This window comes from Ursus maritimus, unplaced genomic scaffold (genome assembly GCF_017311325.1).
Source record: "Ursus maritimus isolate PB19 unplaced genomic scaffold, ASM1731132v1 scaffold_32, whole genome shotgun sequence".
Taxonomy (NCBI): domain Eukaryota; kingdom Metazoa; phylum Chordata; class Mammalia; order Carnivora; family Ursidae; genus Ursus; species Ursus maritimus.
The window spans coordinates 24,696,503-24,722,891 of record NW_024425786.1 but is presented as its reverse complement, the minus strand read 5'-3'; the positions used below and the strand labels follow the sequence as shown (position 1 = coordinate 24,722,891).

The 26,389-nt window shown below is 51.0% G+C and overlaps 1 protein-coding gene and 2 long non-coding RNA genes across 5 annotated transcripts in view; 2 read left to right on the top strand and 1 right to left on the bottom strand.

The window, feature by feature from the left end:
- The window catches only part of TRIM62 (tripartite motif containing 62), a 29,455-nt gene extending 21,125 nt beyond the window's left edge, over positions 1 to 8,330 (top strand). The window contains exons 5-6 of one of the 2 annotated variants that reach the window (XR_005831544.1): positions 6,010 to 7,334; positions 7,554 to 8,330. Coding sequence is in view for 1 of the 2 variants with exons in the window: in XM_040619221.1 (XP_040475155.1) it covers positions 6,010 to 6,560 (551 nt within the window). In the remaining variant the exon portion in view is untranslated. Of the gene's footprint in view, positions 1 to 6,009 lie in introns of both variants that reach the window. The other variant, XM_040619221.1, reaches the window with a different exon arrangement.
- A 5,887-nt stretch (positions 8,331 to 14,217) lies between these two features.
- Positions 14,218 to 19,700, top strand: LOC121099794. The gene is made up of 3 exons (XR_005831545.1): positions 14,218 to 14,529; positions 17,400 to 17,548; positions 19,486 to 19,700. It is a non-coding gene; the product is annotated as an uncharacterized LOC121099794 (long non-coding RNA).
- Positions 19,701 to 20,683: 983 nt separating this feature from the next.
- On the bottom strand, positions 20,684 to 24,712 carry LOC103666424. 2 transcript variants are annotated; one of them, XR_569497.2, is made up of 2 exons: positions 24,521 to 24,712; positions 20,684 to 20,885 (listed from the first exon to the last, which is right to left on the bottom strand). It is a non-coding gene; the product is annotated as an uncharacterized LOC103666424 (long non-coding RNA). The 2 variants fall into 2 exon arrangements; XR_569496.1 differs by lacking the exon at positions 24,521 to 24,712 and adding an exon at positions 22,688 to 22,865.
- Between the last annotated feature and the right edge of the window lie 1,677 nt (positions 24,713 to 26,389).

The window sequence follows — 26,389 nt, the reverse complement described above, 5'->3', positions numbered from 1 at the left end:
GGGCCTTCCAGGGAGGGACGGAGAGGGCTGAAGACATCACTGAGGGCGTGAATGCTGGACAGAGACAGGGCTCCCCCGTAGGTCACTGAAGGCCACATCTTCCCAGAAGCGAAGGGACAGCGCCTAGCACTCTTAAATCTGGATCTGTGCCCTCGTTGCCGAAAGGGCCAGTAGTTTGGGTCTGTTTCCCAGCAGACTGGGTGGGACTCTGGGCTGTCCTCTTGGGGTATTCCTAGCCTCTGTGTGCTCCTAGACTTGGAGGGACCTCTACCCTGGGACCCAGCAGGGTGTGGGTGAAACAGAATAACTCAAGGAGGCAAGAAGCACGTCCCCAGCTGCTGACCCAGGGAAGCCCCTTGGGGCTTGGTCTCAGGATGCTCTCTTTGTCTCGGCTATCACCTGCGGCATCTCTGTCACAGCGCAGAGAGGCACTCCAGGCCCCTCAGCCTGACAGTCAAGGCCCTATAAGACCTGGGCCCTGCCGTTCTCGCATCCTCCCTGCCCCCACCATACTCAGCCATGCTGAGCCAGCTTCAGGTCTTAAATGAGCCATATTCTCCTTCCTCCCCTTTCACACACGCTGCTCCCTTTGCCTAGAACCCTCTACACAAACCTCAGTCTTTGATGACGAATTCCTACTCCCCTTCATGTCCTAGTTTATAAACACCTGCTCTGAGAAGCCCTCCTGGATTTCTTTAGGTAGCCCTGGGCTTTCCTGGTCTCACTGTTTTGTCAGTGTCTGTGTAGCTGTCTGTCTCACTGGACTGTGAGCTCTGAGAGGTTAGGGCTGGGTCTAATTCATCACCCAAATCCCTAGAAGCCTACACAGTAAATGTTTGTTGATAAGTAAATAAAGAAATGAATGAGAACTAGGCTAATTCTGCCACTAGAATAGTGCCATAAAGTAGGTACTCAGTAAATATTTTTGAATGGAACTTGAGCAAGTCACTTTCTCTTCTGAGCCTCAGTTTCCTCCTCTGTAAAATCGGGATGCTAGGCCCTTCTCAACTCCCTCACAAGTGAGCACAGGGATGTGGGAACTTGCTGGTTGCCCCAAGGCAGGGTTTTTTCAATGTCAGCACTAGTGCCCTTTGAGGCTGGATAATTCCTTTGTAGGGAGCTGTCCTGCGCGTGGTGGGATGTCCAGCAGCATTCCTGGTCTCTAGATGCCCCCCTCCACAGTTTTGACAACCCAAAAGTCTCCAGACATTGCCCGATGACCCCTGTGAGGCAAATCTGGCCCAGAGAAAACTGTCTGCGGAAGAGGGGCTGAGGGAACAGTAGTGTGTGCCCTGAACATCCAGCCAAGGACAGAGGTCCCTGGGGAGTTCAGAGAACAGTGACCTGCTTAGCCAGGCCCCTTCCTTTGTCTGTAGGGCCTGTGAAGTCACTTTGGCTCCTCTGCCAGCACCAAGGCCCTTTATGTCCAGATGGGAGGGGCAGGCGCCCCCAGGGACCTAGCCCCTGGATTCTAGCAGCTTCCTGCCTGCCCCCCTTCCAGCTCGGGCTTCCTATTGGGGTCACCTGAGAACTCCATTTAGCACTTGTCACTCCCCTTGCTTTGGAACTTCCAGTCTCTACCACCACCCACCTCCTGTCCCACCCTTCAGCTGACATTGGAAACCCTCCTCCAACTGCCCTGCCTGATTGTTCCAACGCCCCAGCTCAGACTTCCTCCCCAGCCAGACCAGGTGGCCCCTGCTCAGAGGACACCAGACACTGCCTTCTGTGCTTCTACCACCTCCCTCCCCTGGGCTGCTCACTCCCTCCCACCCCCCACCCCTCCACCCCTCCACCCCCCCACCCCCACTCGCCTGAATCCAATCATTGCGGCTTCCAGGGTGTTCACCGCCTAGCAGTGCACCCCAGGCCAATCACTGCCGTCTCTGAGCCAGTTTTCTCCTCTGTAAAACAGGGCTGGGGAAGATGTGATTGCTCTCCCAGGGTAGGTATAAGAATGAAATAAATGATCTATTTGTGATAATAATCCTGGAACTTACTAAGTACGTGAAACCTGTTTATTATGATGATGGTCACGACTCATGAGATGGTTCTTCAGTCTTGCTGAGCAGGCTTTCTGGGGCCACATAAAGGAAAGAACATGGTGTAAAAAGACCTTAGCTCAAGTTCCAACTGCTTCCACCCCAAGTGGCAGCTCGAGCAGACCACTTAACTCGGAGAAGTGTCCTTGGAGACTCAGTTTCCTCTTCTGACAAATGGTACAGTGATTTGCACTCCTAGGGCTGCTGCAGCTTTCCCGGAGCTAGTGAGTGTGAACTTGCTTCTCGAAGGCCAGCGTGATGCCCCGGAGGGCCTAAGTAGGTGGGAAGCCTGAGGCAGCAGATTTTGTAAGGGCCTGAGGAAAGAGCTGGCAGTATCTCCTGTCCTGTCAGCCTTCTGAAGGGTCGAGCCACTGTCCTTGGGAACAGAGAGGCATCAGTCTCCCGCTGCCAAACGATGGTGCTGGACTAGGGGGTTTCTCTGCTGCCTGGGCCACGTGGGGTATGGTTGACAATGGCCAGAAGACATTTCCTGGGGCCTCCACAGTCCATGTCCCTCCCTCAATGTCTCTGACCTCGAGGTCTCAGGCTTAAATGGACAGAGAAAATACCTGGAGACCAGACGGGCTGCTTCAACACACTGTTTCTATAAAGCGGTGTCTCCGGACCTAGAAAAGAGCTCTGACCTGTAACATAGTGAGCCCCAGGGGACCGGTTTGTTTCGCTGGGGTCTGGCAGCTCTCCCAAGAATAAAGGATGGGTGGAAGGATTGCCAGTCCCCACCCAGGGACTGACATCTGAGAGGGGGAAAAGGTGTTGCCATGCCCCCTTTGGGTCTCCCTCTGGTCTGAAGGCTGTTACTCCTGTCAGCCCAAGCCTCACGGAGGGTGGGATGGAGGCCTGGGAAGACAGAACCTCTGTTTATGATGAGATGGGAGACCCTGGAGGTGGAGCCCAGCCCACCCTTTGGGGGTGTCAAAACCTCTTAAGAAGCAGGACACACCCTGTGCCTAATAACATCAGGCCCCGCCCCTAGCCCTGCCTCTGGGAGGTTGGGCCCAGCACCCAATTACCGGGCCCCACCCCTGGTCCCGCCTCCACTGCCGGCACTGCCCAATGAACAGCAAACTCCGCCCCCGGGCCCACCCAATGAGTGGCGGGCCCTGACCTTACTCAGTCCCCTGGGCTTCAAAGCAGGGAGGGTCCACGCCCAGGAGCTGGATCTCAATGGAGTCAGGATTTCCTCTGTACCGCAACCTCATCTCTGTGGGCCCAGTCTCAGAGCCCCTGAGAGCCCACTTGGCTGCCTCCTCGAGTGCCCTCCCCACTCCTCGGTGGCACTGGAAGTGGCCACGTGGCCCTCCATGAGGCTTAAGAGACTGGGGCTGAGCCCTCCACCCCGTGTGCTAGTAAATGCCTCCAAGCCCTGTCCCCACCCTCCACCCCTGTCCTTCTACCCCGCGCTGCAGTTTCTGCCTCTTGCTGACCTCCTCAGTCATCCTGAGCACCACAGGTTCCCACGTGGCACTCAGGATGGCGGCTGCCCACACCTTGGCTTTGTGCCTGCTCTGCCCCTCTGCTTCAGACGCCTGAGTGTGACCCACATTCCACAGCCAGTAGGAGTGGCCCATCTGTCTCTAATTAGATTCTTTTTGCTTCCCAGCCTTCCCTCCACACACACTTCCTACACCTCCCTGCAGCTCTCACCTCCCGAAGCCACTGTGGGGATTCCCACATTCCACGCAGCGGGAGCTTCCGGTTCCGTCAGGCTGAGCGGTGAACCCCCAACAACAGGGTAGAACGCTCTACTCTGATTCAGTGTCTTCCTTCTCATAGCTCCCCCCCCCCCAACGTCCCTGGATAGAGAGCTGTGTTTCCATTGACCCCTCTAGTCACAGGGCTAATTGTTTCCATTCAGCCCCCTGAGTTCTAAGAACAGGAAGGGAGCATGTAAAACGCAAAACTCAGTTGACTCCTAACAGAGCTGGGAAAGAACCTGAGATAAGTCAACCGTGAGCTTTGTTAGTGGATGTGTGAACGGGAGCACAGTTCAGACACTGGCTTTTGCTCCCTTTGGGGACAGCTGCCACCACTGAGGTGCTTTGTTCCTGTGCATGCATGCAGCCAAGGGGGGTGACAGAAGTAGGGGGTAATGCTGCAGCCAAGTGGAATCACGCTCCTGCTCCCCCAGATAAGGGAAGTGCCAGAGAGCAGCGTGAAGAAATCCTTTGCGCCTAGGAACTGGTGGCAGGATTCCTCCTCCTCACCCTTCTTCGCCTCTGTCTTGCTCTGGCCTGCAAACGGTCATCCAGGCTCAGGAGGGCCACTTCCAGGTTCCCCCATCTCCTGGCTGAGCATCAGCTCCCTCAAGGAGGAAAGAGTAAACAGAGACTCTGAGAGCCAGACCTGCTAAGCCAGTGTGGCCAGCCCAGAACAGGATGACCCAGCCTGTGCTGCGTGCCCAAGAGCAACACAGACGGGGCAGTTTAATCTGGTGAGCCTTTCTGGAGACCTTTGCCATGCCTGGCTCTGTGCTGGGCACCGGGCACACAAAGGAGAGCCCAGCTGGATGGAACACGGCCCTTGCCCTCCTGGTGCAAATGGGTGTAAGATGTGGGCACAGGAGACTGTACCCCTTATAGAATCAGGAGACGACACGGAGTTAAGGACTCTCAGAAGAAAGAGTGAGCACACCTGCTGGGCAACTAAGACGGCTTCCCAGAGGATGGGTCCCGGAGCGGAGCCGCGTGCAGGGGTGACTACCACAAGCAGAGAGGAGTCAGTGGAGTCAGCTGTTCAGTCTGAGTGGAGGCTTTGGGGCTGAGTGGGGTGGGGCGGCATGTGACAGGGAGGCTGGAGGAGAGGGCTGGGGCCGGATGCACATGGCCTTGGTTAGCCCTCACTCTGCCGCTGGGTGCTGGGTGACCTCAGATGAGTCCCCTCTCCTCTCTGGGTCTCATTTTCCCCATCTGTCGAATGGAAGAGTTGGCTCAGAATTAATGGTTTACAGCTTTTTCAGATCTGTCACCTACATTTCCTAACAAATAATTTGTAATGTCTCAAAGATAATATAACCTTTTCATTATATATATACTTGAAATTTTATATATCCATACTCTGATGATAATATAAAGGGAAAATACACAGAAATGATTTAAAAGAAAATATTGTACACGTCGGGCTCTAGGTGCGCACTACAGCCACACTGGAAAACGTAATGAAGCAGTCAGGTGCTCCCACCATAGGTAAAAACACCATTCTGCCTCAAATGTGGTCTGAAGCAGGTAGATTGTATGAGTCAGTGGCATTTTTCTTAACAGCTGTATTTTCCCCAAAAGTGAGCAATTTTCAATGAAGTTCTAAACAATGCAAAGTCAGTCTCCCCTCAGTTTCCATGGTGGCAGTGTTCTAAAATGCTCAGTATATTAAAACCGTACAAGAAATTACATCCTGTTTATACATAAAATGCAGTTAAGTTGTAATTTTAGGTTATTGTAAACAAGTTTTTAATCCACATGAATGTCTGGTTGAACACTTAAGAATTTGTGGGTGGCAAGGGTGTCGCGGGGCTGCCTGTGCATTTCATTCAGGGTGTTTGGATGCATGGATCCCACCTATTGAGAAACCCCAAATCCCCCACACATGTCCTGATCCCCACCAGGGTGCTTACCAGCACCTGGATAATCTCTAAGCTCTCCCAGCTCTGCAGTTCCCTAATTCTGAATTTCATTATGGTTTACCAGACAAACTTTTGTGGGGTACCCACTGTGTTCCTTGCCCTAGGCAGTCACAGCTCCTGCCCCTCTGCAGCTGGTTTAAATCTGGAAGGACCTTGGCCATCACCTTTCCGTTTTACAGAGGAGGGAGCTGAGGGCCAGAGAGGGCAGGCTAGCGTCCAGCATCACACAACCTCCTGGGGACCACCAGAGCCCGGCCCTCAGGGAGGACGGCAGAGCGGGTCCACAGCCTTCTCTCCACTCACCTCCTCTCCCTCCTCCGTCCCGAGCAGTGCCTGCTGCCCTGACCCTGGACCCAGGCACTGCACACCAGCGCCTGATCCTGTCGGACGACTGCACAATCGTGGCCTATGGCAACCTGCACCCGCAGCCGCTGCAGGACTCGCCGAAGCGCTTCGACGTGGAGGTGTCGGTGCTGGGCTCCGAGGCTTTCAGCAGCGGCGTCCACTACTGGGAGGTGGTGGTGGCGGAGAAGACCCAGTGGGTGATCGGGCTGGCTCACGAGGCGGCCAGCCGCAAGGGCAGCATCCAGATCCAGCCCAGCCGCGGCTTCTATTGCATCGTCATGCACGACGGCAACCAGTACAGCGCCTGCACCGAGCCCTGGACCCGGCTCAACGTCCGCGACAAGCTTGACAAGGTGGGCGTGTTCCTGGACTACGATCAAGGCCTGCTCATCTTCTACAACGCCGACGACATGTCCTGGCTCTACACCTTCCGCGAGAAGTTCCCGGGCAAGCTCTGCTCCTACTTCAGCCCCGGGCAGAGCCACGCCAACGGCAAGAACGTGCAGCCCCTGAGAATCAATACCGTACGCATCTAGGGCAGCAGAGGGAGCCCCCAGACACCGCCCGCGCCGCGGCACCCGCAAGAGCGCCGCCCAGGGGACAAGAGGCCTGGACTCCGGTGCGGCGTGGCCACCGTGAGGTCTCAGACCGCTAGTTCACCCTTCTGCCTCCATTTCCCTGTCTGTGAAATGGAGGTTGTGCTCCATGATTCCTAGACGCCATCAGCATTGATGTCCTGTAGTTCTGACCTTGATGGGGAGGCAGCTGTGGTCCAAGGATGGGACATGGCTTCTCCTCCGGGCAGCCCCTGCCCAGCCCTCATCCCCATCCTCTCCCGGGCAGGGGGACCACCTCCCTAGTCTCCCTCCTGCCCACACGCCCTGATCTCAGGATGTGGCAGAGTGTTGCCAGCAGTAGGCAGCCCAAAAGATACACAGGAACCCCCTCTTGTGCTCCCACGTCTAAGACTTGCTGTCACTAAGCCATGGGCCATGTTACCCTTGACCCTGGCCCACAGTGGACACAGGCAGTAGCGGGTTCTAGGGTTGTCCGAGAACCACCTCTCCTACCTCCAGACCAAGAGCTTTAGGGTTCCTGTTGTTCCCACTGAGCTGCAGGTGGAGATGATGCTGTGGCCTGTGGGAGGCACCAGTCAGTGAGGCCGCATGTTAGCCACTGTGCCACCACCTTCCAGCCCACGGGTCAAAAAGCAGGGTGATGGCCCTCCCTGAGTCCGTGGCAGAGACCAGTAGCCTACAGACAGCTGCAGGACAAGCATCGCTGGGTGATGGAGGTCCCCAGAAGCCTGGGTAAGGGTCCAACCAGGTCTCTGTGACGAGGCTAGGGTGCAGGGAGGCTGTGGGGAGTGGCATCTCCATCAGGGCCTGAGCACTGGGACAGGCTGTTGGCTGGGACCTCGCATCAGGCTTGGCGTCTGTCTCCATTCAGATCCGGTTGCAGCTAACAAGAGCTGCTTTAGCTAGTCTAATTAAACGGGATTTATTATCACATCCCTGCTGGCTTTGCAGAATCATTGGAAGGACTGGAGGAACAGACTCTACTGAATTTCCAGGAATAACTCCCAGCCGCCAGATTCATCATGCCTGTCCTGATCAGAAACGCTGCTCCCGCCTGCAGTAAGCCACTGTATCAGGAAGCCACGGACCGCAGAGCTGTGCTCCCTCCACTGCTGGCCGTGCCAGTGAATGGATGTCCTGAGGCCTGCCTCTCTCCACTCAATTTAATTCCCAAATCCCAATCTGGATGAGGGGCACTGCTGGGGAAACACAAACCCGGCCCAGAACTTTGGCTGCAAGGGTGTCTGGGAAATGGATTCTTCTTTCCAGCCCCAGCCACACGAAAAAGGCCCGGAAGGAGGTGAGAGCAGGTGCTGAACAAGCCCATCCACAGGGGTTCACCTCCAGGTCTTGGCTTTGAAGCCGCAGAGCCTCCAGCTGTCCTGCTCCCTGGCTCTGGCCCTGCCCAGGGGTGACAGCCCCAGGACGTGGATCTGCAGGAGTGGCCGAAATGTCTCAAGCCTCAGCTTTGCGTTCTCGTCCGGAGCCTAGATTCGGAGCTCGTGGGGTCCCTGACCACACTCATCTCAAAGGAGCCAGACTAGCTGAACTTGGGGGGTTCCCCTCACAACTGCTGCCCATTGGTGTCTCTCTTGGGCAGGAGGAATCCTCAGTCTCACCCCACCCCTACATTTACCAGAATCTGGGCCACCCCCAGCAGTATTTTTATTTTAAATGTTGCCCATTTTGTGAGTTATGATGAATTTGTATTAAATTAAAGTTACAGAATGTCAGTGGTCAGTTCCATTCATTTTGAAAAAGGCCCATCTTTTCAGTCCCAGGCGGTGTACGTATATTAACATGGCTAATCCACAAAGCAACCCTACTGGCTACGTAACATTACGCCCACTTCACAGAGATAGAAAATGAGGCTCAGAGAGAAGATGAGACATGCGCACAGTTTCATGTCCCATGCTGCTAAGCGGCAAAGCTTGGATTAGAACTAAGTTTTAAAGCCAGCACTCACATCACAACTTACTAGTCAGGGAAGACTGGCAGTCTGCCTGGAGGAGGCGTTAGTGGTAGCCTTGGGAGCAAAAGGGAGCTCATGAAACAGTGTCATGGTCTCCTGAATTCCACAAACCTGGGCTTGAACCCAGGCTCTGTATGACTTTAGAGAAATGCCTTAACCTCTCTGGGCCTTGGTTTTTCCACATGGAAAATGGGGATAATAACACCCATCTCATGATTTATTGGTAAGCTGCAAAGTGCAGTGCACTTAGGGAAGTCCTGCCTCTCACTCCAGCTGCCTCCCAGAGTCAGTGCCCTAAGGAATCTGACCCTAAGGGGTCTATCTTTCTCCTTAGGCCTTGTGTGGAGTGTGGGACTGCCTCGGCCAGTAATGTCCCCAGGTCTGCTGTATAGAAGGAGGTCCATCCTACCTCTGCCTGATGGGGAAGGAGTCAAGCTAGGAGTCAGGCAGGGCCCTGAATATGGACAGATGAGCTGTGCACACTGTAAGTGGCAAGGCCCTGGGGCCCCACAGCTGCACAGTGCAGCGACCTGGGAAACAGGAGTCCTGAGCCTCGTCTTAGTTCTGTGTTGACTCTTTCTGTACCTGAAGCGCCTCTCCCCAGTCTCCTTACCTTCAAATGAGGGAGATCACACTGGCTGCTCCCTGATCTTCACTTATGGCTGGAGCTAAGGAGAGCAGAGAGGGAGCCACCACACTCATTGTACTGTTTGGAGTTCTAGAAAGAGGGGCATGAACAAAGATGGGGAAATTAGCAGGAGTAGAAGGAAAGGTCTCTGATTGGTTGATGGAGAGGACCCAGTTTGAGGGGAGGTGATTTTGAGACTAACTATCCCCAATCCCCCTACCCCACCCAAGGCTCTCAAATCTCTGTGGCTCCCCCAAAGCCATGCCCCTCCATCTTTGCTCAGTGGATCTGTTTTCTGGGGGGAAAAACACCCCCTCCACAATCCTTCCTACCCTTCCCCCGCTCAGCCTCGGCACAAGGTCAAAGAAGTGCTGGCCACATTCCAGCCTTCACTTTCCATTTCCCAGTGTCTGGGAGTAACTTTAGGGGCCAAATTTGCACACCCAACTCAGGACTCCAGGAAATCAGAACATCTCCAAAGGTATGAAGTGTCCAAAAAATTCCTGAATGAAATAATCTGGAGTTGTCGGGCTGATACCAGGAATCCCCCATTTAACACAGGCAAGCAAAGAGGGGAGGCAAAGGCATCCCAGTCTTGGGGAGGAAGAAGGGATCAGCAAAGGTATTACCCAGAGCAGGAGAGAACTGTGTCCCTATTTGGATCCCAGTTTGCAGTCAGCAAAGTGCTGGTACTTATCTAACATCAAGACAAGCCCGTGAGGTTGGTATCATTTTCTCAGTGTTTGAGTGGAGAAACATCACCTCCCAGGGGACCCACAGCCAGTAATCAACAGAATTGGAAATCAGACCCAGGCCCATCCAAAGCTAAAGCCAAACTCTTCACTGGACCTCCCTGGGAATGCTTCTCAAGTTTGAGGAGCACTTCAGGGACAGGCAGCAGACACCAGACTGGATCCCCCTGGGATTCAAAGTGGGACCTTAACCCTGGCTCCACACCATTGTGCATTTGTGCAATTGTGAGTCAAGTCTCAACTTCAAGCCAAGACTCGTGTCTCTCAGGGTCAGGGGTAGACTCAAGAAGGTACTATGTGTCCCTAAACAAGTACCTCTCTCTCCCTGGACCTCAGCGTCCCCATCTCTTTTGGGAAGGGGCCAGGGATCCAATTAATTGATTGCCAAGGTTCTGGTTCTGATTGTCCAGGATTCTGTAAGTCTAATGCAGGGTTTGTCCTGCTCAGAACCTAACAAGGCCATTAGCTCTGGGTCTTTCTCTCTGGGGTAGCAGCAGGAATAGAAAACAACAGAGATAAGGTCTCTTGGCAGCACAGAGCTCAGCTAGAGAGGTCTTCCCAGGAGGCTGACTGCTCACACCTGGGCAGTATTCCTGGCTTCCTCTCATCCTGCCTGGGTCCTGACTCTGTTCACTGTCCCCAAACACCCCACCAGGAGGTCAGTTACAAAGGGTCATGCCACAGGCTTAAACGAAGGGGGCTTGAAGTGGAGTGGGGATGGGGGGAGCGGTGGGTGCTGGCCAAGGTGCTGAATCTTAATTGCCCACCAGGGCGTGGTTATTTCTCCTTACTCTGGGACACCTATGATTCTACTGTCTCTCCGGGAAACCTGAACCACCCCCCAAAGGCAGGGTGATGGGAAGCAAAACAGAAACAGAGACAGAAAGAAAGAGAGATGCAGTCAGGAGGCACAGCCTCCAAAAAATTTGGAGGAGGGGGACTTTTATTTTGAAATGTGTTCATTTTCCTTTTTTTTTTTCCTTTTATCTGGATGAAATAACAGTGTGTGCGTGCATGTGTGTGTGTGTGTGTGTGTGTGTGTGTGTTTACCCTGTGTACCAAATAGAACAATCTTCTATTTTCTTTCAAAAAATTGATAGTTCTGTTTTATTCCTGACTATTTAAAAATGCCTGCCACTCAGCTTAGGAATTAGATGAAGTATGGGAAGGATTGACAATTTGGACCAGAGGCCCAGGGGCTTCCTACTCTGATGTCATGACAAGGGGGGCCTTTCAAGAGGCTGAAGCCAGGGGCACAATGCCCAGGTCCCAGTGAGAAATGCCCAGAAATTGTAGGCCTGGGTGTGATAAAGTCTGAATGCTGGTGGGGCCTGGGAGATCCCGAGGCTCAGAGAAGCTTGATTCCTAGTTCAAGGGCACACAGCACATGGCAGAGCCAAGACCTGAACCCAGGTGTCCTGATTCCCAGTCAGTACACAGAGGAGGGAGAATGGCCAGCTAAGATTGCCCTGCCCAGGCAAGGAAAAGGAGCAGAGAGGCCGGCTGGAAGGGGGCAGGAGCAGGGCTGAGGAGGGAGGCACTCAAGGAGAAGGATCCCATGTCTAAGATGGTCAGTGGGGGTGAAGGGGTACCCTCAGAGTTGGCTGCCGTGCCCTTAGAGAGGAGGAGAGAACAAAGGGGTCACAAGGTTGAAAAGTCCTCTCTGGGAGGGAGACAGCCCAGCTGAGCATGCCAGTCAGCGTCACAGGACGGCTGCTGAGAGACCACTGACTTCAGTCATGTCATTTTACGGAGAAGGTCACTGTGGCCCAAATGAGAATACACCAGCCTGTGGGCCATAGCCGGGCCCAACCCAGGTCTCCTGCTTCCCAGTCATTGGCTCTTTTCATGCAACCTTTAATCTCCCCCAGTGGATTCTGGTGCCTTCTCCCACCTCTTGGGAACCTGGAGCCTGAGGAGGAAAAAAAGGGGAGCAGCTAGGGCCCCCACAGACCCAGACACCAAGAGCCAAGTGCCTTTCTCTGTCTTCTTCCCCAAGAAGGGACAGTTGGCCTCAACCCTAATGTCCCTCCTTCAGGGTGAAACCAGTTGGTGCCTGCCCACACCTGGGACCTCCCTTACTGGCAACAGAGTCCAGAGCCAGCATCAGCCATAGCAGAGACAAAGCCAGCCAGGCAGCTGCTGGAGCCACAGGGAGTTCCAGGTAAGTGAGGGCATCAGGGGCAATGGCCCAAGTGGGTACCCTGATTCCATGGCACTAGAATCAGCCCTGGGACTTCAGTGTTTTGGAGGTTTTGGAATCTTTTTTCCAAGAGAAGGGGCTTTTGCCCCTCAGTCCCTGTAGTCTGAGCCCCTGGACCTGCTTCCATTGCCTACTACAAACCTCAGGCAGAAGCCCCTCCCTAACCAAACTGCCAGATCTATGAACCAGGAATGAAGTCCCGGGACCCAGCAGTCTGCTCTTGCCACTGGGAGAATGGAGATGCAGATAAGGACCCCAGGAGATCCCAGAAAAAGCAGGGCTGGCTTGACATATGACATGTGTGTATATCACAGGTGTGGGACTGAAGGCCGAGACCTGGAAGAACCTTGCTAAATCTGGATTGGGTCCTGACTCCATCCCTGACCCTCCAGTGACCCTCCAGTGACCCTCCAGCTCCCTTCATCTCTACCTTCAGGGTGTCCATTCCTCATTGGTTCCACAAGAGGGATGGGTGGCCCTGAGCAATGGGGCAACTCCTGGTTCTAAGGTTCTAGCTGGGGGTAGCCTTGTGGAGTTTGCCTAACATTGCCCACCCCCTTCACCCTCCCTCTTCCTCTGTCACACTCCTGAAATGTCCTCCTCTGTCCCTTTCCTTCCTCCATCAAAACACACCCTCCTGTGTTCCTCAGGGTAACTGGTTTATGACCTGAGATGCAGTCCCCCTCTCAACCTATGCACATTCATCATAGAAGCCATTCCCGAAAGAGTGACTAGTGGTGGGATTTCAGGCACCACACCAAGCAGGTAGGTGAAGTTTATAGGGGGGATAGGAAGAAGGAGGGATCTTCTTATGACCATTCGGGTCATAAGCTGTTACCGTGTGGGCACAGATCCAGCTAAACATGGCAGTGGCTCCCATGTACCTGGCCAATGCAATTATCGCTCTGGCCCAGCCCTCACCCTCACTCCCCCTCACCAACACCCCGACACAGGCTGCTGGTGACACGACATGGCTTTCCTGTTTCCAGGGGCTACCTGTAGAGGAGGAAAAGACTGCATGTAATGGTAGAAGGAGAGCACTCAGAATATTAGGATTCTAAATGCAACATGTTAAGCATATTTTGGTCCTTAGCACCTCTGCTTTTGTTAATACTTGTCCCCCTGCCTAGAATGCCCTTGCCCTCCTTTTTCTTCCTGTTGATATCCTGTTTGTCCATCCTTCATATCCCACTGAAGGTGCAACTGTCCCAGTCTTTCAGACCCAGGAGATCTCAGTGCTCTGGGCCCCTGCAAATGGTCTCCCACTGGTCTCCCACTACCACGAACATCTTGGGGCAGGGATCATGTTTCCCAGTTCTGCCCACTGGGTTCAGAGAGGGCCTTAAGAAATGTTTGCTGGCTGCAACTGGCTGGTGTCAAGCTGGAATCCTGAGGCCACCTGGCTCTAAGTTGAGGGGCAATCTTAGAGACCAGAGAAAGCTCCTCCCTAAAGATGCTCGGATGGAAACTGAGCCCCCAAGGGGAGCCCACTGACCACCCCACCACCCTCAGCCAGATTCTGCACAGGGAGAACCAGAGAGAGCCAGCGAACACTAGGAATGCTGTTTGATCATTTGCCTTTTTAAAAAATTAGAAAATAACTTCTGCTCATTGTTTAAAAATTCAAATAAATGCAGAAATCTCCCTCCTCTGGCTCCCAGAAGTCAACAGCTGTTAACAGTTTGGGTCAGGTCCTTCCAGGCATTTTTGCTTATGCATAAACAAAAATAGAATTTTTTAATGAAAATATGATCATTCTTCATGTTTCTATGTGTTCTGCGGAGTAAATTCCTACAAATGGAATTGTCGGTGAAAGGCTTGCTTGCTTAACATGTGTTGCTTTCCTGAGTAAATTTTTTTTCTTATAACGTGCTTATTATAGAAAATTGAGAAAATACAGTCAAGACACACAAAGTAAAAATCATCCATCAGCCACTGTTCAGAGATAACCACTGACGGTGCTTTGGCGATAACATGTACAGTCTTTTTTCCCACGTGAGTGTGTTTATTTACAAAAGTCAGAACACAATCTCTTATTACTCCATAGCCTATTTTTTCCCACTCACAACAGATTATGTTCATTTTTCCATGTTGTCAAATAGTCTTCTACCACATTAGTTTAACAGCATAAGGGATGTTTGATCTCAGAGCCCCTGGAAGCCTGCTTTTCCTGACCCCCATTCTGAGTAGGAAGCCTGCTGCCACAGTTGCTCCAGGATGTAACCTGGGTCTGCCCCTCGCTTTCAGAAAGGGAAGGCCCTTGGAAGGCTTTGAGCACCTGCCACCTCCACCCCTCCTGAACTGAGGCCCCGACACCCCACTGATGGGCACAGAGCCCACCTACAACTTCTCCACAGCTGCTCACCGGTGTGGTAAGTAGAACCTTGCCCCTTTCCTCTGCCGCTTTCTTGAACACTGGGCTCCTCTGATCATGGGGCGTGGAGGGCTTGTATGGTCCTGATTTTGAGGCAGAAGAGGGCCTCTGGACTCAAGTGGTGGGAGGGAGTTGGAGAAAAGTGCCACTTACCCTTGTACTTCAGCCAGCTCTTCAGCCAGCTTTCCCTCAGACTTACAGGACTGGGGAAGGAACAGCCCATGCCAGGGGTGGTGGGGAGGGAGCTGAGCCCCTTGAACATTTTCCGGTTCCCAGAACAAATAACCAGCTTCCTGCCCAGGCCCGTGCTCTGCCCCAGGAATTTTCTAGACAAATACTAAGGACTTGAGTGTGATCTTGGGCAAGACCCTTCTCCCCTCCAAGGGGGTCTCCGTGTCCTCACCCACATACCATGTGGTTCCTCAGGCACCTTCCCAACTCTGGAATTCTATAACTAAATTTGAAGTCATGTTTCCAAATGCTCTCTTTTCTCTCCAAGTCCCTGCACACCTTATGATGCATTGAACGTAATTGTGCACCAGGCCTTGTTTGAGGCAGCATTAACATAATAATTATTATCAGTTCTCATCTCAGTTACTCCTTAGTACAAGCCAGAGAGAAGGTACTACTTTATCCCCATTTTATAGATAAGAACACTAAGTCCAGAGAGTTAAGATGATTTTCCAATTAAGCAGTCGAGTTCAGATTTGATCTCAGGGCTGTGTGACTTCCAAACCCATGCTCCTTATTATTTTGCCATTCCCATTACACCCTGTGATGTGTGTGGGGATCACCTTTCCTTATTAGAGTTGGGGAAACTAAGGCCAGAGAAGGGAGGTGAATTCCTCAAAGTCCCACAGCAAGTTCATGGCGGAGCTGGGTGAATCCGGGCTTTGTGCCTCCCAGCTTACCCTTACCTCCTGCCCAGCACTCGCTAATTTTTGAAGAGGGAAGCTGATGAACCAGACACAGCCCTTGAGCTGGAGTCAAATGCCCAGAACTGAATGGGAGAGGGGTGGTCAGGTGGGGAAGGTCATGTTTGTTCAGCCCAGCCTGGGTCCACCCTCCCCGAGCTCGGTCCAGGGAAGTGTTGACTTTGGGCAAGTTTTAAAGGGAAAAAAGGTGACATTGCCTGTGGAGTGGGGGAGGGCTGGGCCAGAGGACGCCCCCAATCCTTCTCCATTCTCCTCCAAAACAGACCCTCTGTGCTCTCCTCTCTCTCTCATTCAATTACTCACCCAACAAACCAGTAGAAAGTGCCTACTATGTGCTACCACCAAGATAAGCAATGACAGATGCATCCCAGGTCTCTATCCAAGAGTTGACGGTGACCAGGCAGTCGCAGCTCTTATACAGAGGCAAGGCTAGAGAGGAAGCTGCAGGAGGAAGTGCTGCTGAAGCTGAGGCCTGCAGGATGCGTCAGAACTGGGAAGAGTGTTTCAGGAAGAGGGAACAGCATGTGCAAGGGTTAGGGGGCCAGAAATGGGGTTATGTGCCTGAGGGTTGAATGTGACACAGAGAGCAGAGCAATGCAGCTGGAGAGGAAAGCAGGGCTGGGTCACGCCATGCTGTGAGATGGCTGAGGGCACTGTGGAGCCATGACAAGGTTTTAAGCGGGGCAGGGGTGAGGTCATATTTGCATGGGGTAGAGCAAAACTGGAGGCAGAGAGAAGGCTGGCGAGGCTGCAGCACGGGCTGGAGAAAAAGATGGAAGAAGGGAGAATCCTCCTGGGAGCACAGGAGCTGTTTAGGAGCCGTAGTGCTCAGCCTCATCCCCTTCCTTCAAGAGCCCCAGAGAGGACAGGTACAGCAAGCTGGCATTTCCCACATTCTTCCTCACACCAGCAGAACCCTTAGAATGGGATTCCTGGGTAAGCATGTCTGGTAGCAGGGAGCTCACTAGCTCTGCCCCAGCCCACCCCACTACTGCATCATAGTGATGAGGAGGCCTTTCCTTATGTGGGTTCCCTTGTTTCCCCACTGGTCCTAGATCTGTCCTCTGGGTCCCCCAGACAAGACTGGCCTCCTTTTCATACGATGGCCCTTTAAAGATCCCCCTGTTACTGCTTTTCCAAGGACACTTTCCTATTCTTCAGCTGAATAGACTGAGGCAGGAGTCCTGGACCTCTACTACCTAAGCACCTTAGCTGACATGAGAAAAGGGGAGTCTGCCTGGGTTTGACTCTTAGGCTTGCCACTACCCCGCTGGGTGATCTTAGGCAAGACCCTTCACTGCCCTAGCCTCTGTTTTCCTGTCTGAGAAATCGGAATAATATCTACCCTTACTGTGAGGACCCAATGAGTCAAACTAATATTAATACCTAATGAGAGCTGGAATTTATTGAGGGACTATCGTGTGCCAGGTGTTTTCTTTCTGGGCTGGACCACTTGCCTGGCTCATTCTGGTTGGGAATCACATGGATAGCATGAAGACCTGGCAGCATGCAGACCTGGGTTCAAATCCTCTCTCTGTCCCTTACTAACTTTTTAACCTCAGACAAGCCAGCCTCTGCATCTCAGCTTCTCCATCTGGTAGAGAAGAATGTCACAGGCAGCTTGCTGGGTAGGATAAGACAAGGCATATAAAGCACCTGGTGTTATTAACATCACTTCTCTGACTTAGAGCCCACAAACATGCACCAAGTACCATGTACTTCTAAGTGCCAACCACTGGGAAGAAAGAACTATTGGCTACTTGCCCAAGGTCATTCAATCTCTGCTTCCGAGTCTGTTCTTGCCCTGTCCCATGCCTCCTCCAGACCTGGGATCCCAACCTTGTGTGGGCACAGCTACTGAGGGCAGGGGCACAACCCGCCCCTGGGGTGCAGTCTGCTACCCCTGCCTTGACGCTTCAGTCTCTTTGGCCAGATGTGGGTGGCTTGCAGGCTGAGGTTATCCTCATTCCGGCCCTGTTGTCCTCGTCCACTCTGCTGATCGTCAGCTGCATGCTATGGAGGACATGCTGCCGGCGGTCTCGGGTCACCCACCCCAGCCCGCCATCCCCATCAGGAGTCCAGGTAAGCCACTCAAGGACTGAAAGACTGGAAGTTTCCATTTCTGTTTTATCCTCGGTCTCTTTGTGCACAACACTGGGGGAAAGACCTATCACGTCTGTGTTGCCCAAAGGTGTGACATGTAACCCTTAAATCAAGAGAAGAAACCCCTCTACTCTCTTGAGGCAATAAGCAATAACATGCTGAGGCAGATAAAGCCTCACACAGGTCGCAACCATGTTGTGTGGCCTCATAGCCTCCTGTACCCTTGTCCAGTTTCTGTTGGACATTACTCACAAACCCTTGGCTCAAGGAAGTCCATTCTGCAGCCCCTGTAACTGTGGCTCTGGGTGACTGTGAGACCAAGTCTGCCCTTGGCCACACACTGCCCCCTTAGCTCCCTGAAAACCCCCTTTCCCTGACCCGAGGGACCTCCACAGGGAACCTCACCAAGGAACAGGAAGTCCTGCTCCAGGGACTAGATGAGAGCATGTGGTTTCACCCCTGTTGGGGTGCGGCTAATCACATTATCCAAGGCTTACTGTCCTTAGAATGTTCCACCTGTCATATCTTCTTTTTTCAAGATTTTATTTATTTGACAGAGAGAGAGAGCACAAGCAGGGGGAGTGGGAGAAGGAGAAGCAGGCTCCCCACTGATCAGGGAGCCCAACAAAGGGCTCGATCCCAGGACTCTGGGATCATGACCTGAGCCGAAGGAGACACGTAACCAATGGAGCCACCCAGGCACCCCGCCACTTGTCGTATCTTAAAACACTCACACCACCTGTGCCTTCCTGGGGCCATGGAATTTCACTTATTACATGGTTCTTCTGGAGAACGTGGCCCCAAGCCCCTGATAGGCAAGGCTTGGATGGCATGGAAATTGCCGTGCCCTGATCCCCTGCCCAGCCTGGAGCCTCCCCTCTACTTTATCCACTGCCTGATCTCTGGGATTCAGAGGGACAACAAAGGGAGGAAGCGGGTATCACACAGTTAATACAAAAGCCCAGAATTCTCACTAGTTCCCTAAGATCTCAGATGTCTGTTCTGACTGTCTACCAGCCACAGGTTCATGGCTTCTTCCACCTATCTAATGATAACCAAGTATGTTGGGTGCTGGGTTCATAAGGACAAATGAGGTCCAGACTAGTAATCCTAGTAATCACAGATTACTTGGAACAGAACAATGACAATGAGAAGTGCTTGGATGGGGTACAGGAGTTTGTGAAAGCATAGAGAAGAGACCATTAAACAGCCAGAATTAAGGAGATTTCCAACTGGCATCTAAACCAAGAACTGAAGAATGACTAACAACTTGTTGGAAGGAAGGTGGAAAAGGTAGCGGGTCCAGAAGGTGTAGTGTAGGGTTTGGCAAAATATGGCCCAATTTTATAAATAAAGTTTCATGGTAACATAGTCGTATCCAATTCACTTATGTATTTGTCTCTGACTGCTGTTGCCACACACGGCAGAGTGAAATAGTTATGACAGAGATACCATGGCTTGTAACAATAAAATAATGACTATCTGGCCCTTAACAGAAAAAGTCTGGTGACTCCCAGAGGTTACAGAACTCATGCTGCCCTTTAGGAACATAATGGCTGGAGGGTAGAGGAAGGACATGTGTAGAAGGCAGCTCACAATGAGTCCTCAATGGATTGACCCAGGAATAGACACATCTAATTTAAACTGATCTAATCAGGGGCACCTGAGTGGCTCAGTCTATTAAGCTTCTGACTCTTGATTTCAGCTGGGGTCATGATCTCGGGGTTCTGAGATCAGCCTCACATCAGGCTCCACGCTCAGTGCGGGAGCTGTTTGAGAGTCTCCCTCCCTCGCTCTCTGCCCCTCCCCCCGACTTGTGCTTGTTCTCTCTCTCTTTCTCTCTCTCTCAAATGAATAAACAGATCTTTTAAAAAAATAAATAAATAAACTGATCTAATCAGATTCTCTCTTTCTAGGAATTTGAAATGTGGAATGTAAGACCCAGAAATGGAGCTGAGTTACAATAACGGCTGTGAACCTCTGCTGATGAGGCCGCCAGACTGGTTTAATCAATTCCTTGGAGTCAGGAGCCCCTTGCAATCAATTCCCCAAACTTTGAATTTTCATTTCCTTTCAAAGTCCGTTTCTGTTATTTTTAATAACTTTAACTAAAATTCAGGGAGGGAAGAAAGGTGAAGCTGGAGGGTTATGTAGGTTTCATCAGCACAGTTCAATGTAAGTATGATATGAACCACATACGCAATTTCACATTTTCTAGTAGGCACACTGAAGAAGCTAAAAAAAAGAGCGAAATTAATTTTAATAACATATTTTCTTTCACCCAATATATACAAATATTTCAGTATGTAGCCAATATTTAAAAATTGTTAATGAGATATTTTACGTTCTCTTGGAATTACATCTTTGAAATCTGGGGTGTATCTTACATTTATAGCACATCTCAAATCAGACTAGCCACATGTGGAGCACTCCGTGGCCACATGAGGTCGGCGGCTAACATAATGGACAGCAGAGATTTAGATCCTCAGGGCCGTGGAGGGGCAGCTAAAAAGTCCTGGCTTTGTTCTGAAAGCAGAGGCGTCCCCCAAAGAGATCCAAGCCAGGAAGTAACATGATTTAAAAAGATTCATTTTAGGAAGATCATTCTGACTTCCTCTTAAAGAATAGACTGGACAGGAATTAAGGCTACCGTTGGCCAGATCAGCTGGGAGGAGGTAAAGTCATCCAGAGGAGAGATGAGAGATGATGACAGGCTTTGGCAGCGGCAGCGGGAATACTGAGATACAACTGAATTCAAGAAATGCTTAGGAGGGGCGCCTGGGTGGCACAGTGTTAAGCGTCTGCCTTCGGCTCAGGGCGTGATCCCGGCATTCTGGGATCGAGCCCCACATCAGGCTCCTCCGCTACGAGCCTGCTTCTTCCTCTCGCACTCCCCCTGCTTGTGTTCCCTCTCTCGCTGGCTGTCTCTCTCTGTCAAATAAATAAATAAAATCTTTTTTTAAAAAACTAAGAAATGCTTAGGAGACACAGCATGCCTCATCATCACTGTTGCCCTGACACACGAACGCTATTTGTACCTGCACACCTCTATGCATCTCCTCCCCACCACCCCAACCCAAATATCTTCTCCTTTTCTCTCTGGCAACCGAAGAAGCAAATCCTCCCAATTTTTAAGGCTGTGGTCCGTGGTAGTTACGCATGCAGAGTGGTTCACAGCAGGGGATCAATGAACAAACATCTCCTTCCTTCCTCAGGAAAGTCTTCTCCAGGGGTGCCTGAATGACTCCGTAGGTAGAACACCAGACTCTTGATCTCAGGTTCATGAGTTCAAGCCCCACATCTGGTGTAAAGCTCCCTTAAAAAAAAAAAAAAAAAAACTGAAGAAAGGAAGGAAAGAAGGAAAGAAGTGGGGGAGGGAAGGAGGAAGGAAGAAAGGAAGTTTTCTCTGAATACTCCTAACCCCCAATCCTGAAATATGAAAGCCAGGAATATTGGTGCCCTCCAAACTAGGTAGGCTCAAAGTCCTGTTCTGGGAAGTTTTTGGCAACTCTGAGGGGTGCAGTGATTTCAGCTGCATGAGTGACGGTGGAGAGTTGTATTGAACCAGGGTTATGGTTTTGCCAAGAGAATACAACAAACAGAAAAGAGACAAGATCGTTGAGGATGATCGTGAGGGAATGATGCTAAAGTGTGATCGGAATCTTTAAGTTCTATTCATAAATATTCCAGTTCTCCAGCCCCACCCCTCTGCCTCAACCTTCTGGACCTTGGGTAAAAATGCACGTTCCTGTTCACTTGACATTACGCATGGCCACGTGACTAGTTTTGCCAACTAGTAACAGATCCTAGCTGGAGCATATAACCGAAAACAAAACCCTCAGAGTTCTGTTTTTCCTCCAGCAGAGTGACCAACATGACTTGAGATGTTTCTGTCAGCCTGGGTTTGTGACTACAATAAGCAGAGCCCCCGTAAACCCACAAAGTTCAAGTTGTATGAGCAAGAAATAAAACCTTATTGTGTTAAAGCTTAAAATGTAAACCTTAAATGTAAGTCAAAAATTTTGGGATTGTCACTCCATTACCACTTAGCCTATCCTGACTGATGTAGCTGGAAGAGAGAACATTAACAGAGAGAGGAAGTGCAAATTGTAGGATTACTAGATTTCAGTTCCTGGCATTGAAGGATTGATGGAGTCAGAATAGGAGAGAATAACTGCAAAGATATGAGGTGTTGCTTAGAAAGTCAGATTCATGGCAAAGTCAATGGCATGACTATGAGTGAGTGGCTGAGGTGAAAAGAAGACAAGCTCTTTAAAGCAAGAAACGGAGAGGACAGAATGTTGGAAGGACCATCTCTGTATATATTGAAATCGTCAAAGAATAAAACAGAAGCAGTGTTGGAGAGCGTGACAGCCAGAAGCTAAATATGGTACTGCTTCTCTTCTCACCAGCAAGACATGAATGCCATGAAGGCAGGGACTTTTATGCTCATTTTGTGTCCCCAGTGCCTGCAACAGTGCCTAGCCCAGAGAAGGCACTTACTAAATATTTGCTGAATGAGTGACAGGAGGAAGAGAGTAGCACTAAATCTAACCCAGGGAAAAGAGCTCCCTCCAGGTCTCGCGTCCTTCCTCTATTCTACCGCAGCGTTTCTTCCCCAGACCACAGTAGTTGTTTTCTCTTCGTCCACCCTAAAGTCTGCTTGTGGACCTACCTTGTTGTCCAGAAATCTTAAGGAACTACTTTTCAAACTCATCCCCATGGCCGGCATGTTAACAACTCTAGCGAATACCATCCCCCACGTTGTTACCAAACACTGACACTGTTCTCTCCTCTTCCTTCTCCCTCATTCCCACATCCAACTCCATTGCCAAATGTCTTCGTTTTGTTTCCAGACACATCTCAAATTCGTCCCCTGCTCTTCTGCCCCGCAGCCACTGTCCCGATTGCGATTCTCATCATCTCTTCCCTGGCCTACAACAACAGTCTCCTCCTAATCTCCATGCTTTCTCTCTTTGCTTCTCATCTCTCTATAGTATCTAGTTAGCTATTGCTGCATGACAAATTATTTTAAAATTTCATTAAAACTTAAAACTACAAACATATTATCCCACAGTTTCTTTGGGTCAGAAACCTGGTAGTGGCTTAGCTGGGTACCTCTGGCTCAGGGTCTGTCACATGGATGTCATCAGGTGTTGGCCATGGCCAAAATCATTCCAAAGCCTGCCTGGGGGAGGATCAACCTCCAAGCTCACTCACATGACTATTGGAAGTCCTCAAGTCTGTGCTAGCTATTAGACAAAGGCATCAGTTCTTTGACACATAGGCCTCTCCACAGGGCAGCTCACACCTTGGCAAATGTCTTTCCTAAGAACAAGTGAAAGAAAGAGAAAAAGAGGGTAGCCAAAACAAAAGCCACAGTTTTTGTAATCTAATCTCAGAAATAATAATCATTTCTAACACGTTCTATTCATTAGAATGGAATCAATAAATACAGTCCGTACTTAAGGGGAAGGAATTTCACCAGGGTGTGAATACTGAAGTTCAGGATCATTGGTGACATCTTAGAGACTGCCTACCACATCCTCTTCACTGCCTCCTAGGGAGCCATGTAAAGCACATAGCTGACCCTTTCTCTCTCCTGCTCAGAAACTTCTGTTGACTTGCTGATACCTCAAGGACACAACCTTCATAATATGCCCCAACCTCCATTTCATTCTCATCCTCCATCCAGTACTCCAGTTCCCAAGAAAGGACTCTAAATTTTCACATCATTATTCCTTTGTACACACCATTTCCCTGGTCTGGAATGCTCCCCTCAATCTCCCCTGGCTTTTCTACCTGGCCAACTCCTACCCATCCATCAAAGCCCACTGCTTCTGTCCCAACCCTAGCAGGCAGTTACATCTATCCCTAATCAGACCTCCCTTGGCACCCTGTGCTTTCCACTAACAGCACTTGCCACACCGAATCATAATTATCTCCACTCGTATCTCTCACCTGATCTTAAACTTAACATGTTCAGAAGTTCTTTTCCTTTTTTTAAAGATTTTATTTATTTGAGAGAGAGAGAGAATGAGCAGAGGGAGAGGGAGAAGCAGAATCCCAGCTGAGCAGGGAACCCTGCTGGGGGGCTCCATCCCAGGAACCCAAGATCAGGACCTGAGCCAAAGGCAGACGCTTAATCTATTGAGCCACCCAGGTGCCCCAGAAGTTCATTTCTGCTGATTTTCATATTGATGGGATTTAGCAGATGGATCTTGGATCCTCACCCTCTTAACCGGAGAGGTACAGAACAAGTTATTGAACTTCACCATCTTAACTGATGTTATTAAAATGCCCAGGGAACAACCATTTGGTAACAGGGTCCTACTAAATAGATACATATGCTCTGTAAAGGCAATTATGGTTCCCCCAGGTTTCCACAGGAAGAGGGCTGGGTGAATAGGGTTGAGAGGTTCCTCCAGAGCGGGCAGAGATGCTCCCAGCCTGCCTTCACTGATTACTATCTGTTCTAGCCAAGCTACTTCCTATCGAAGCCTTAGTCTCCTAACTTGTAAATGGAAATAACTTAAGCAGTTGCTATGTTAGCAAGTCAGGTGCAGTTTTAAGTGCTTTAAATGTTCGTTAATTTAATCCTTAGAACAATGGTATAAGTACAATTATTCCATTTCACAGACGCAGACTCTGTGGCACAAAACATGAATTTGCCCCGGGAAACAGGCAATTAACTGACAGAACCAGGATTCCAACACAGGCAGTGAGGGGTCGGAATCTGTAAAAATAACTTCACAGGCTTGTGCGGATTAAATGAAATAAAGCTAGTGAGTGGCAAGGGCAGGGCATGGCACACAGGAAGTAGTCTTTATTGTTTTAAAAACGTAAAAACACCTTGGCCTCCAAGTCTAGAATTCGTTCAAAGCCCCTGATATTCTGCGTGAACTAGGATAGAAAACGGACGGGTAGGGAGGACAACTGAGACGAGCCTACCAGATCCCTACCGCTCTCGGGTCCCTTTCTTCAAGGATCCTCCCACTTTGTAAGTGAGCCGGAAGTAGCTAGTGGGTAACAAGCCCACTTCCGGTGTTACTTTGAGCCTTTCTCCGGTGTTACCAGGTCGCCGCCTTCCCACGCCTCTTTCGTCCCGGGCTGACCCCTTTCCTGTGGGAGTCCCGCCCATGGCGAAAGTTCGGTTTTCTATTGGTGGAGGCTGGTAGCTGCGTCGGTCTTTCAACCAATGGACTCCGCTCTCTTTTCCGTTTGGTAAAGTCAGCTCCTCCTCCGGGCCGGCAGAGAGCGCGAGAGCGCGAGAGCGCAGGGCTCGAAGCCTAGGAGCCTCTCTGGCACGGAAGTGATATGACGCCACCGGAAATCCGCGGCCGCCGCGGCTGGAAGCCGGGCGTTCGAGGTTCCGTGAGGTAGCGGCCGAGAGAATGGTTTCAGCCCCCGGCCGTGTCGTTTGTTCAGTGAGAAAACCGAGCTCTTGGGGGAAGAGCGTTGCACGTATTCACTCGGCGAGAAACTGTCCCGAGACCAGCGCGCTCGCACGCGACTCAGCAGAGGGACGGCCCCGGGGGCGGGGGTTTTCTCCGCCTGGGGAGCGCCCGCGGCCGGTCTTGCGGAAGTACCCCCGTTTCACAGATGGGGAAAACGAAACCCAGAGAGAGACAGGGCGAGGTTCCCAGCGTTAGCAAACACCATGCAGGACGCCCAGTCAAAGCTGAATTTCAGGTAAACCACAAATAACGTCTCTCTCTAAGAATATCCCCCATAGTGTCCGGGACATAACGTTTACTAAAAAAAAAAAAAAAAATCTGAATCCAGATCTCTCCGGCAGGCCTAGGCCAAGATCACCCAGCTGAGTGGAGGAGCAGAAACAGCTACAGAGGCACCTGTGTGCCTTCCCTGCTAAGGCTCACCCGTGAGTCGACCTCACTCTGCTGAGGTGGCCTGCAGGGCCCCCAGCACGTGCCAGTCAGTGGTCGGCCCTCCGCGGGATCCAGGCTGCCTTTTCGGGAGCTGAGCCGAAGGGGCCAGATGCCCACCTGCCTCCCCTCGCCCTCCAAGACTAGTTTATTCAAAAGATACTAAGCACCTACTCTACCAGGCACAAACCCAGTCTCCAGGTGACATTGGCATTTAGGAGAAGCTCCCTGTCTTTGTGAGATTAACAAATGTAGAGAAAAAGTACCTTGTGATCAACAGTTCTTTAATGCGGGTGGATAGATACAGGATACTGTGAATGCTTAAGGAAGCATTACCTAGCCAAAAGGGAGAGACACCTAATCTGAGACCTGAGAGTCCTTCCTTTAACAGTTTTTACGGAATAGCTATGCATAGAGCAGAGTCTAGGCAGTGGGGACAGGTAGTGAACAAATCTCTGCCTTTATGTGGTTAATTCCAAATAAAATAAATAGTATATCAGAGGGCGAGCTATGGGACAGGGTGAGGGGGTGGGCGTAGAGTAAGGGTACCAAGGGGTTACAGAATGCTGGGGTGGGAGTGTTCGTTTTAAAGAGTGGTGTTCAGGAAGGCTTCACTGAGAAGGTGACATTTGAGCAAAGACCTGAAGGGGTGAGGGAGAGAGATCGTGGAGCTGTTTGGGGCTCTAAGGATTTTCAGGGATAATCTTGATGTGTTCCTTACCTTAAATGACGCCTCCAAGGATCTAATTCCTATAAAATGCGACTCCACCTAACATAGATGGGAGGCCACTTTGTATGGTATTCGGAAAAGGCCTTCCCAAGAAGGTGACATTTAAGGTGACCATTTAAAATGAGAATGAGTCAGCCCAGGAGCAGCAGAGGGAACGGCAAGGACAGAGGCCTGGAGGCAGGAAAGAAGTCTGTAAATGTGAGG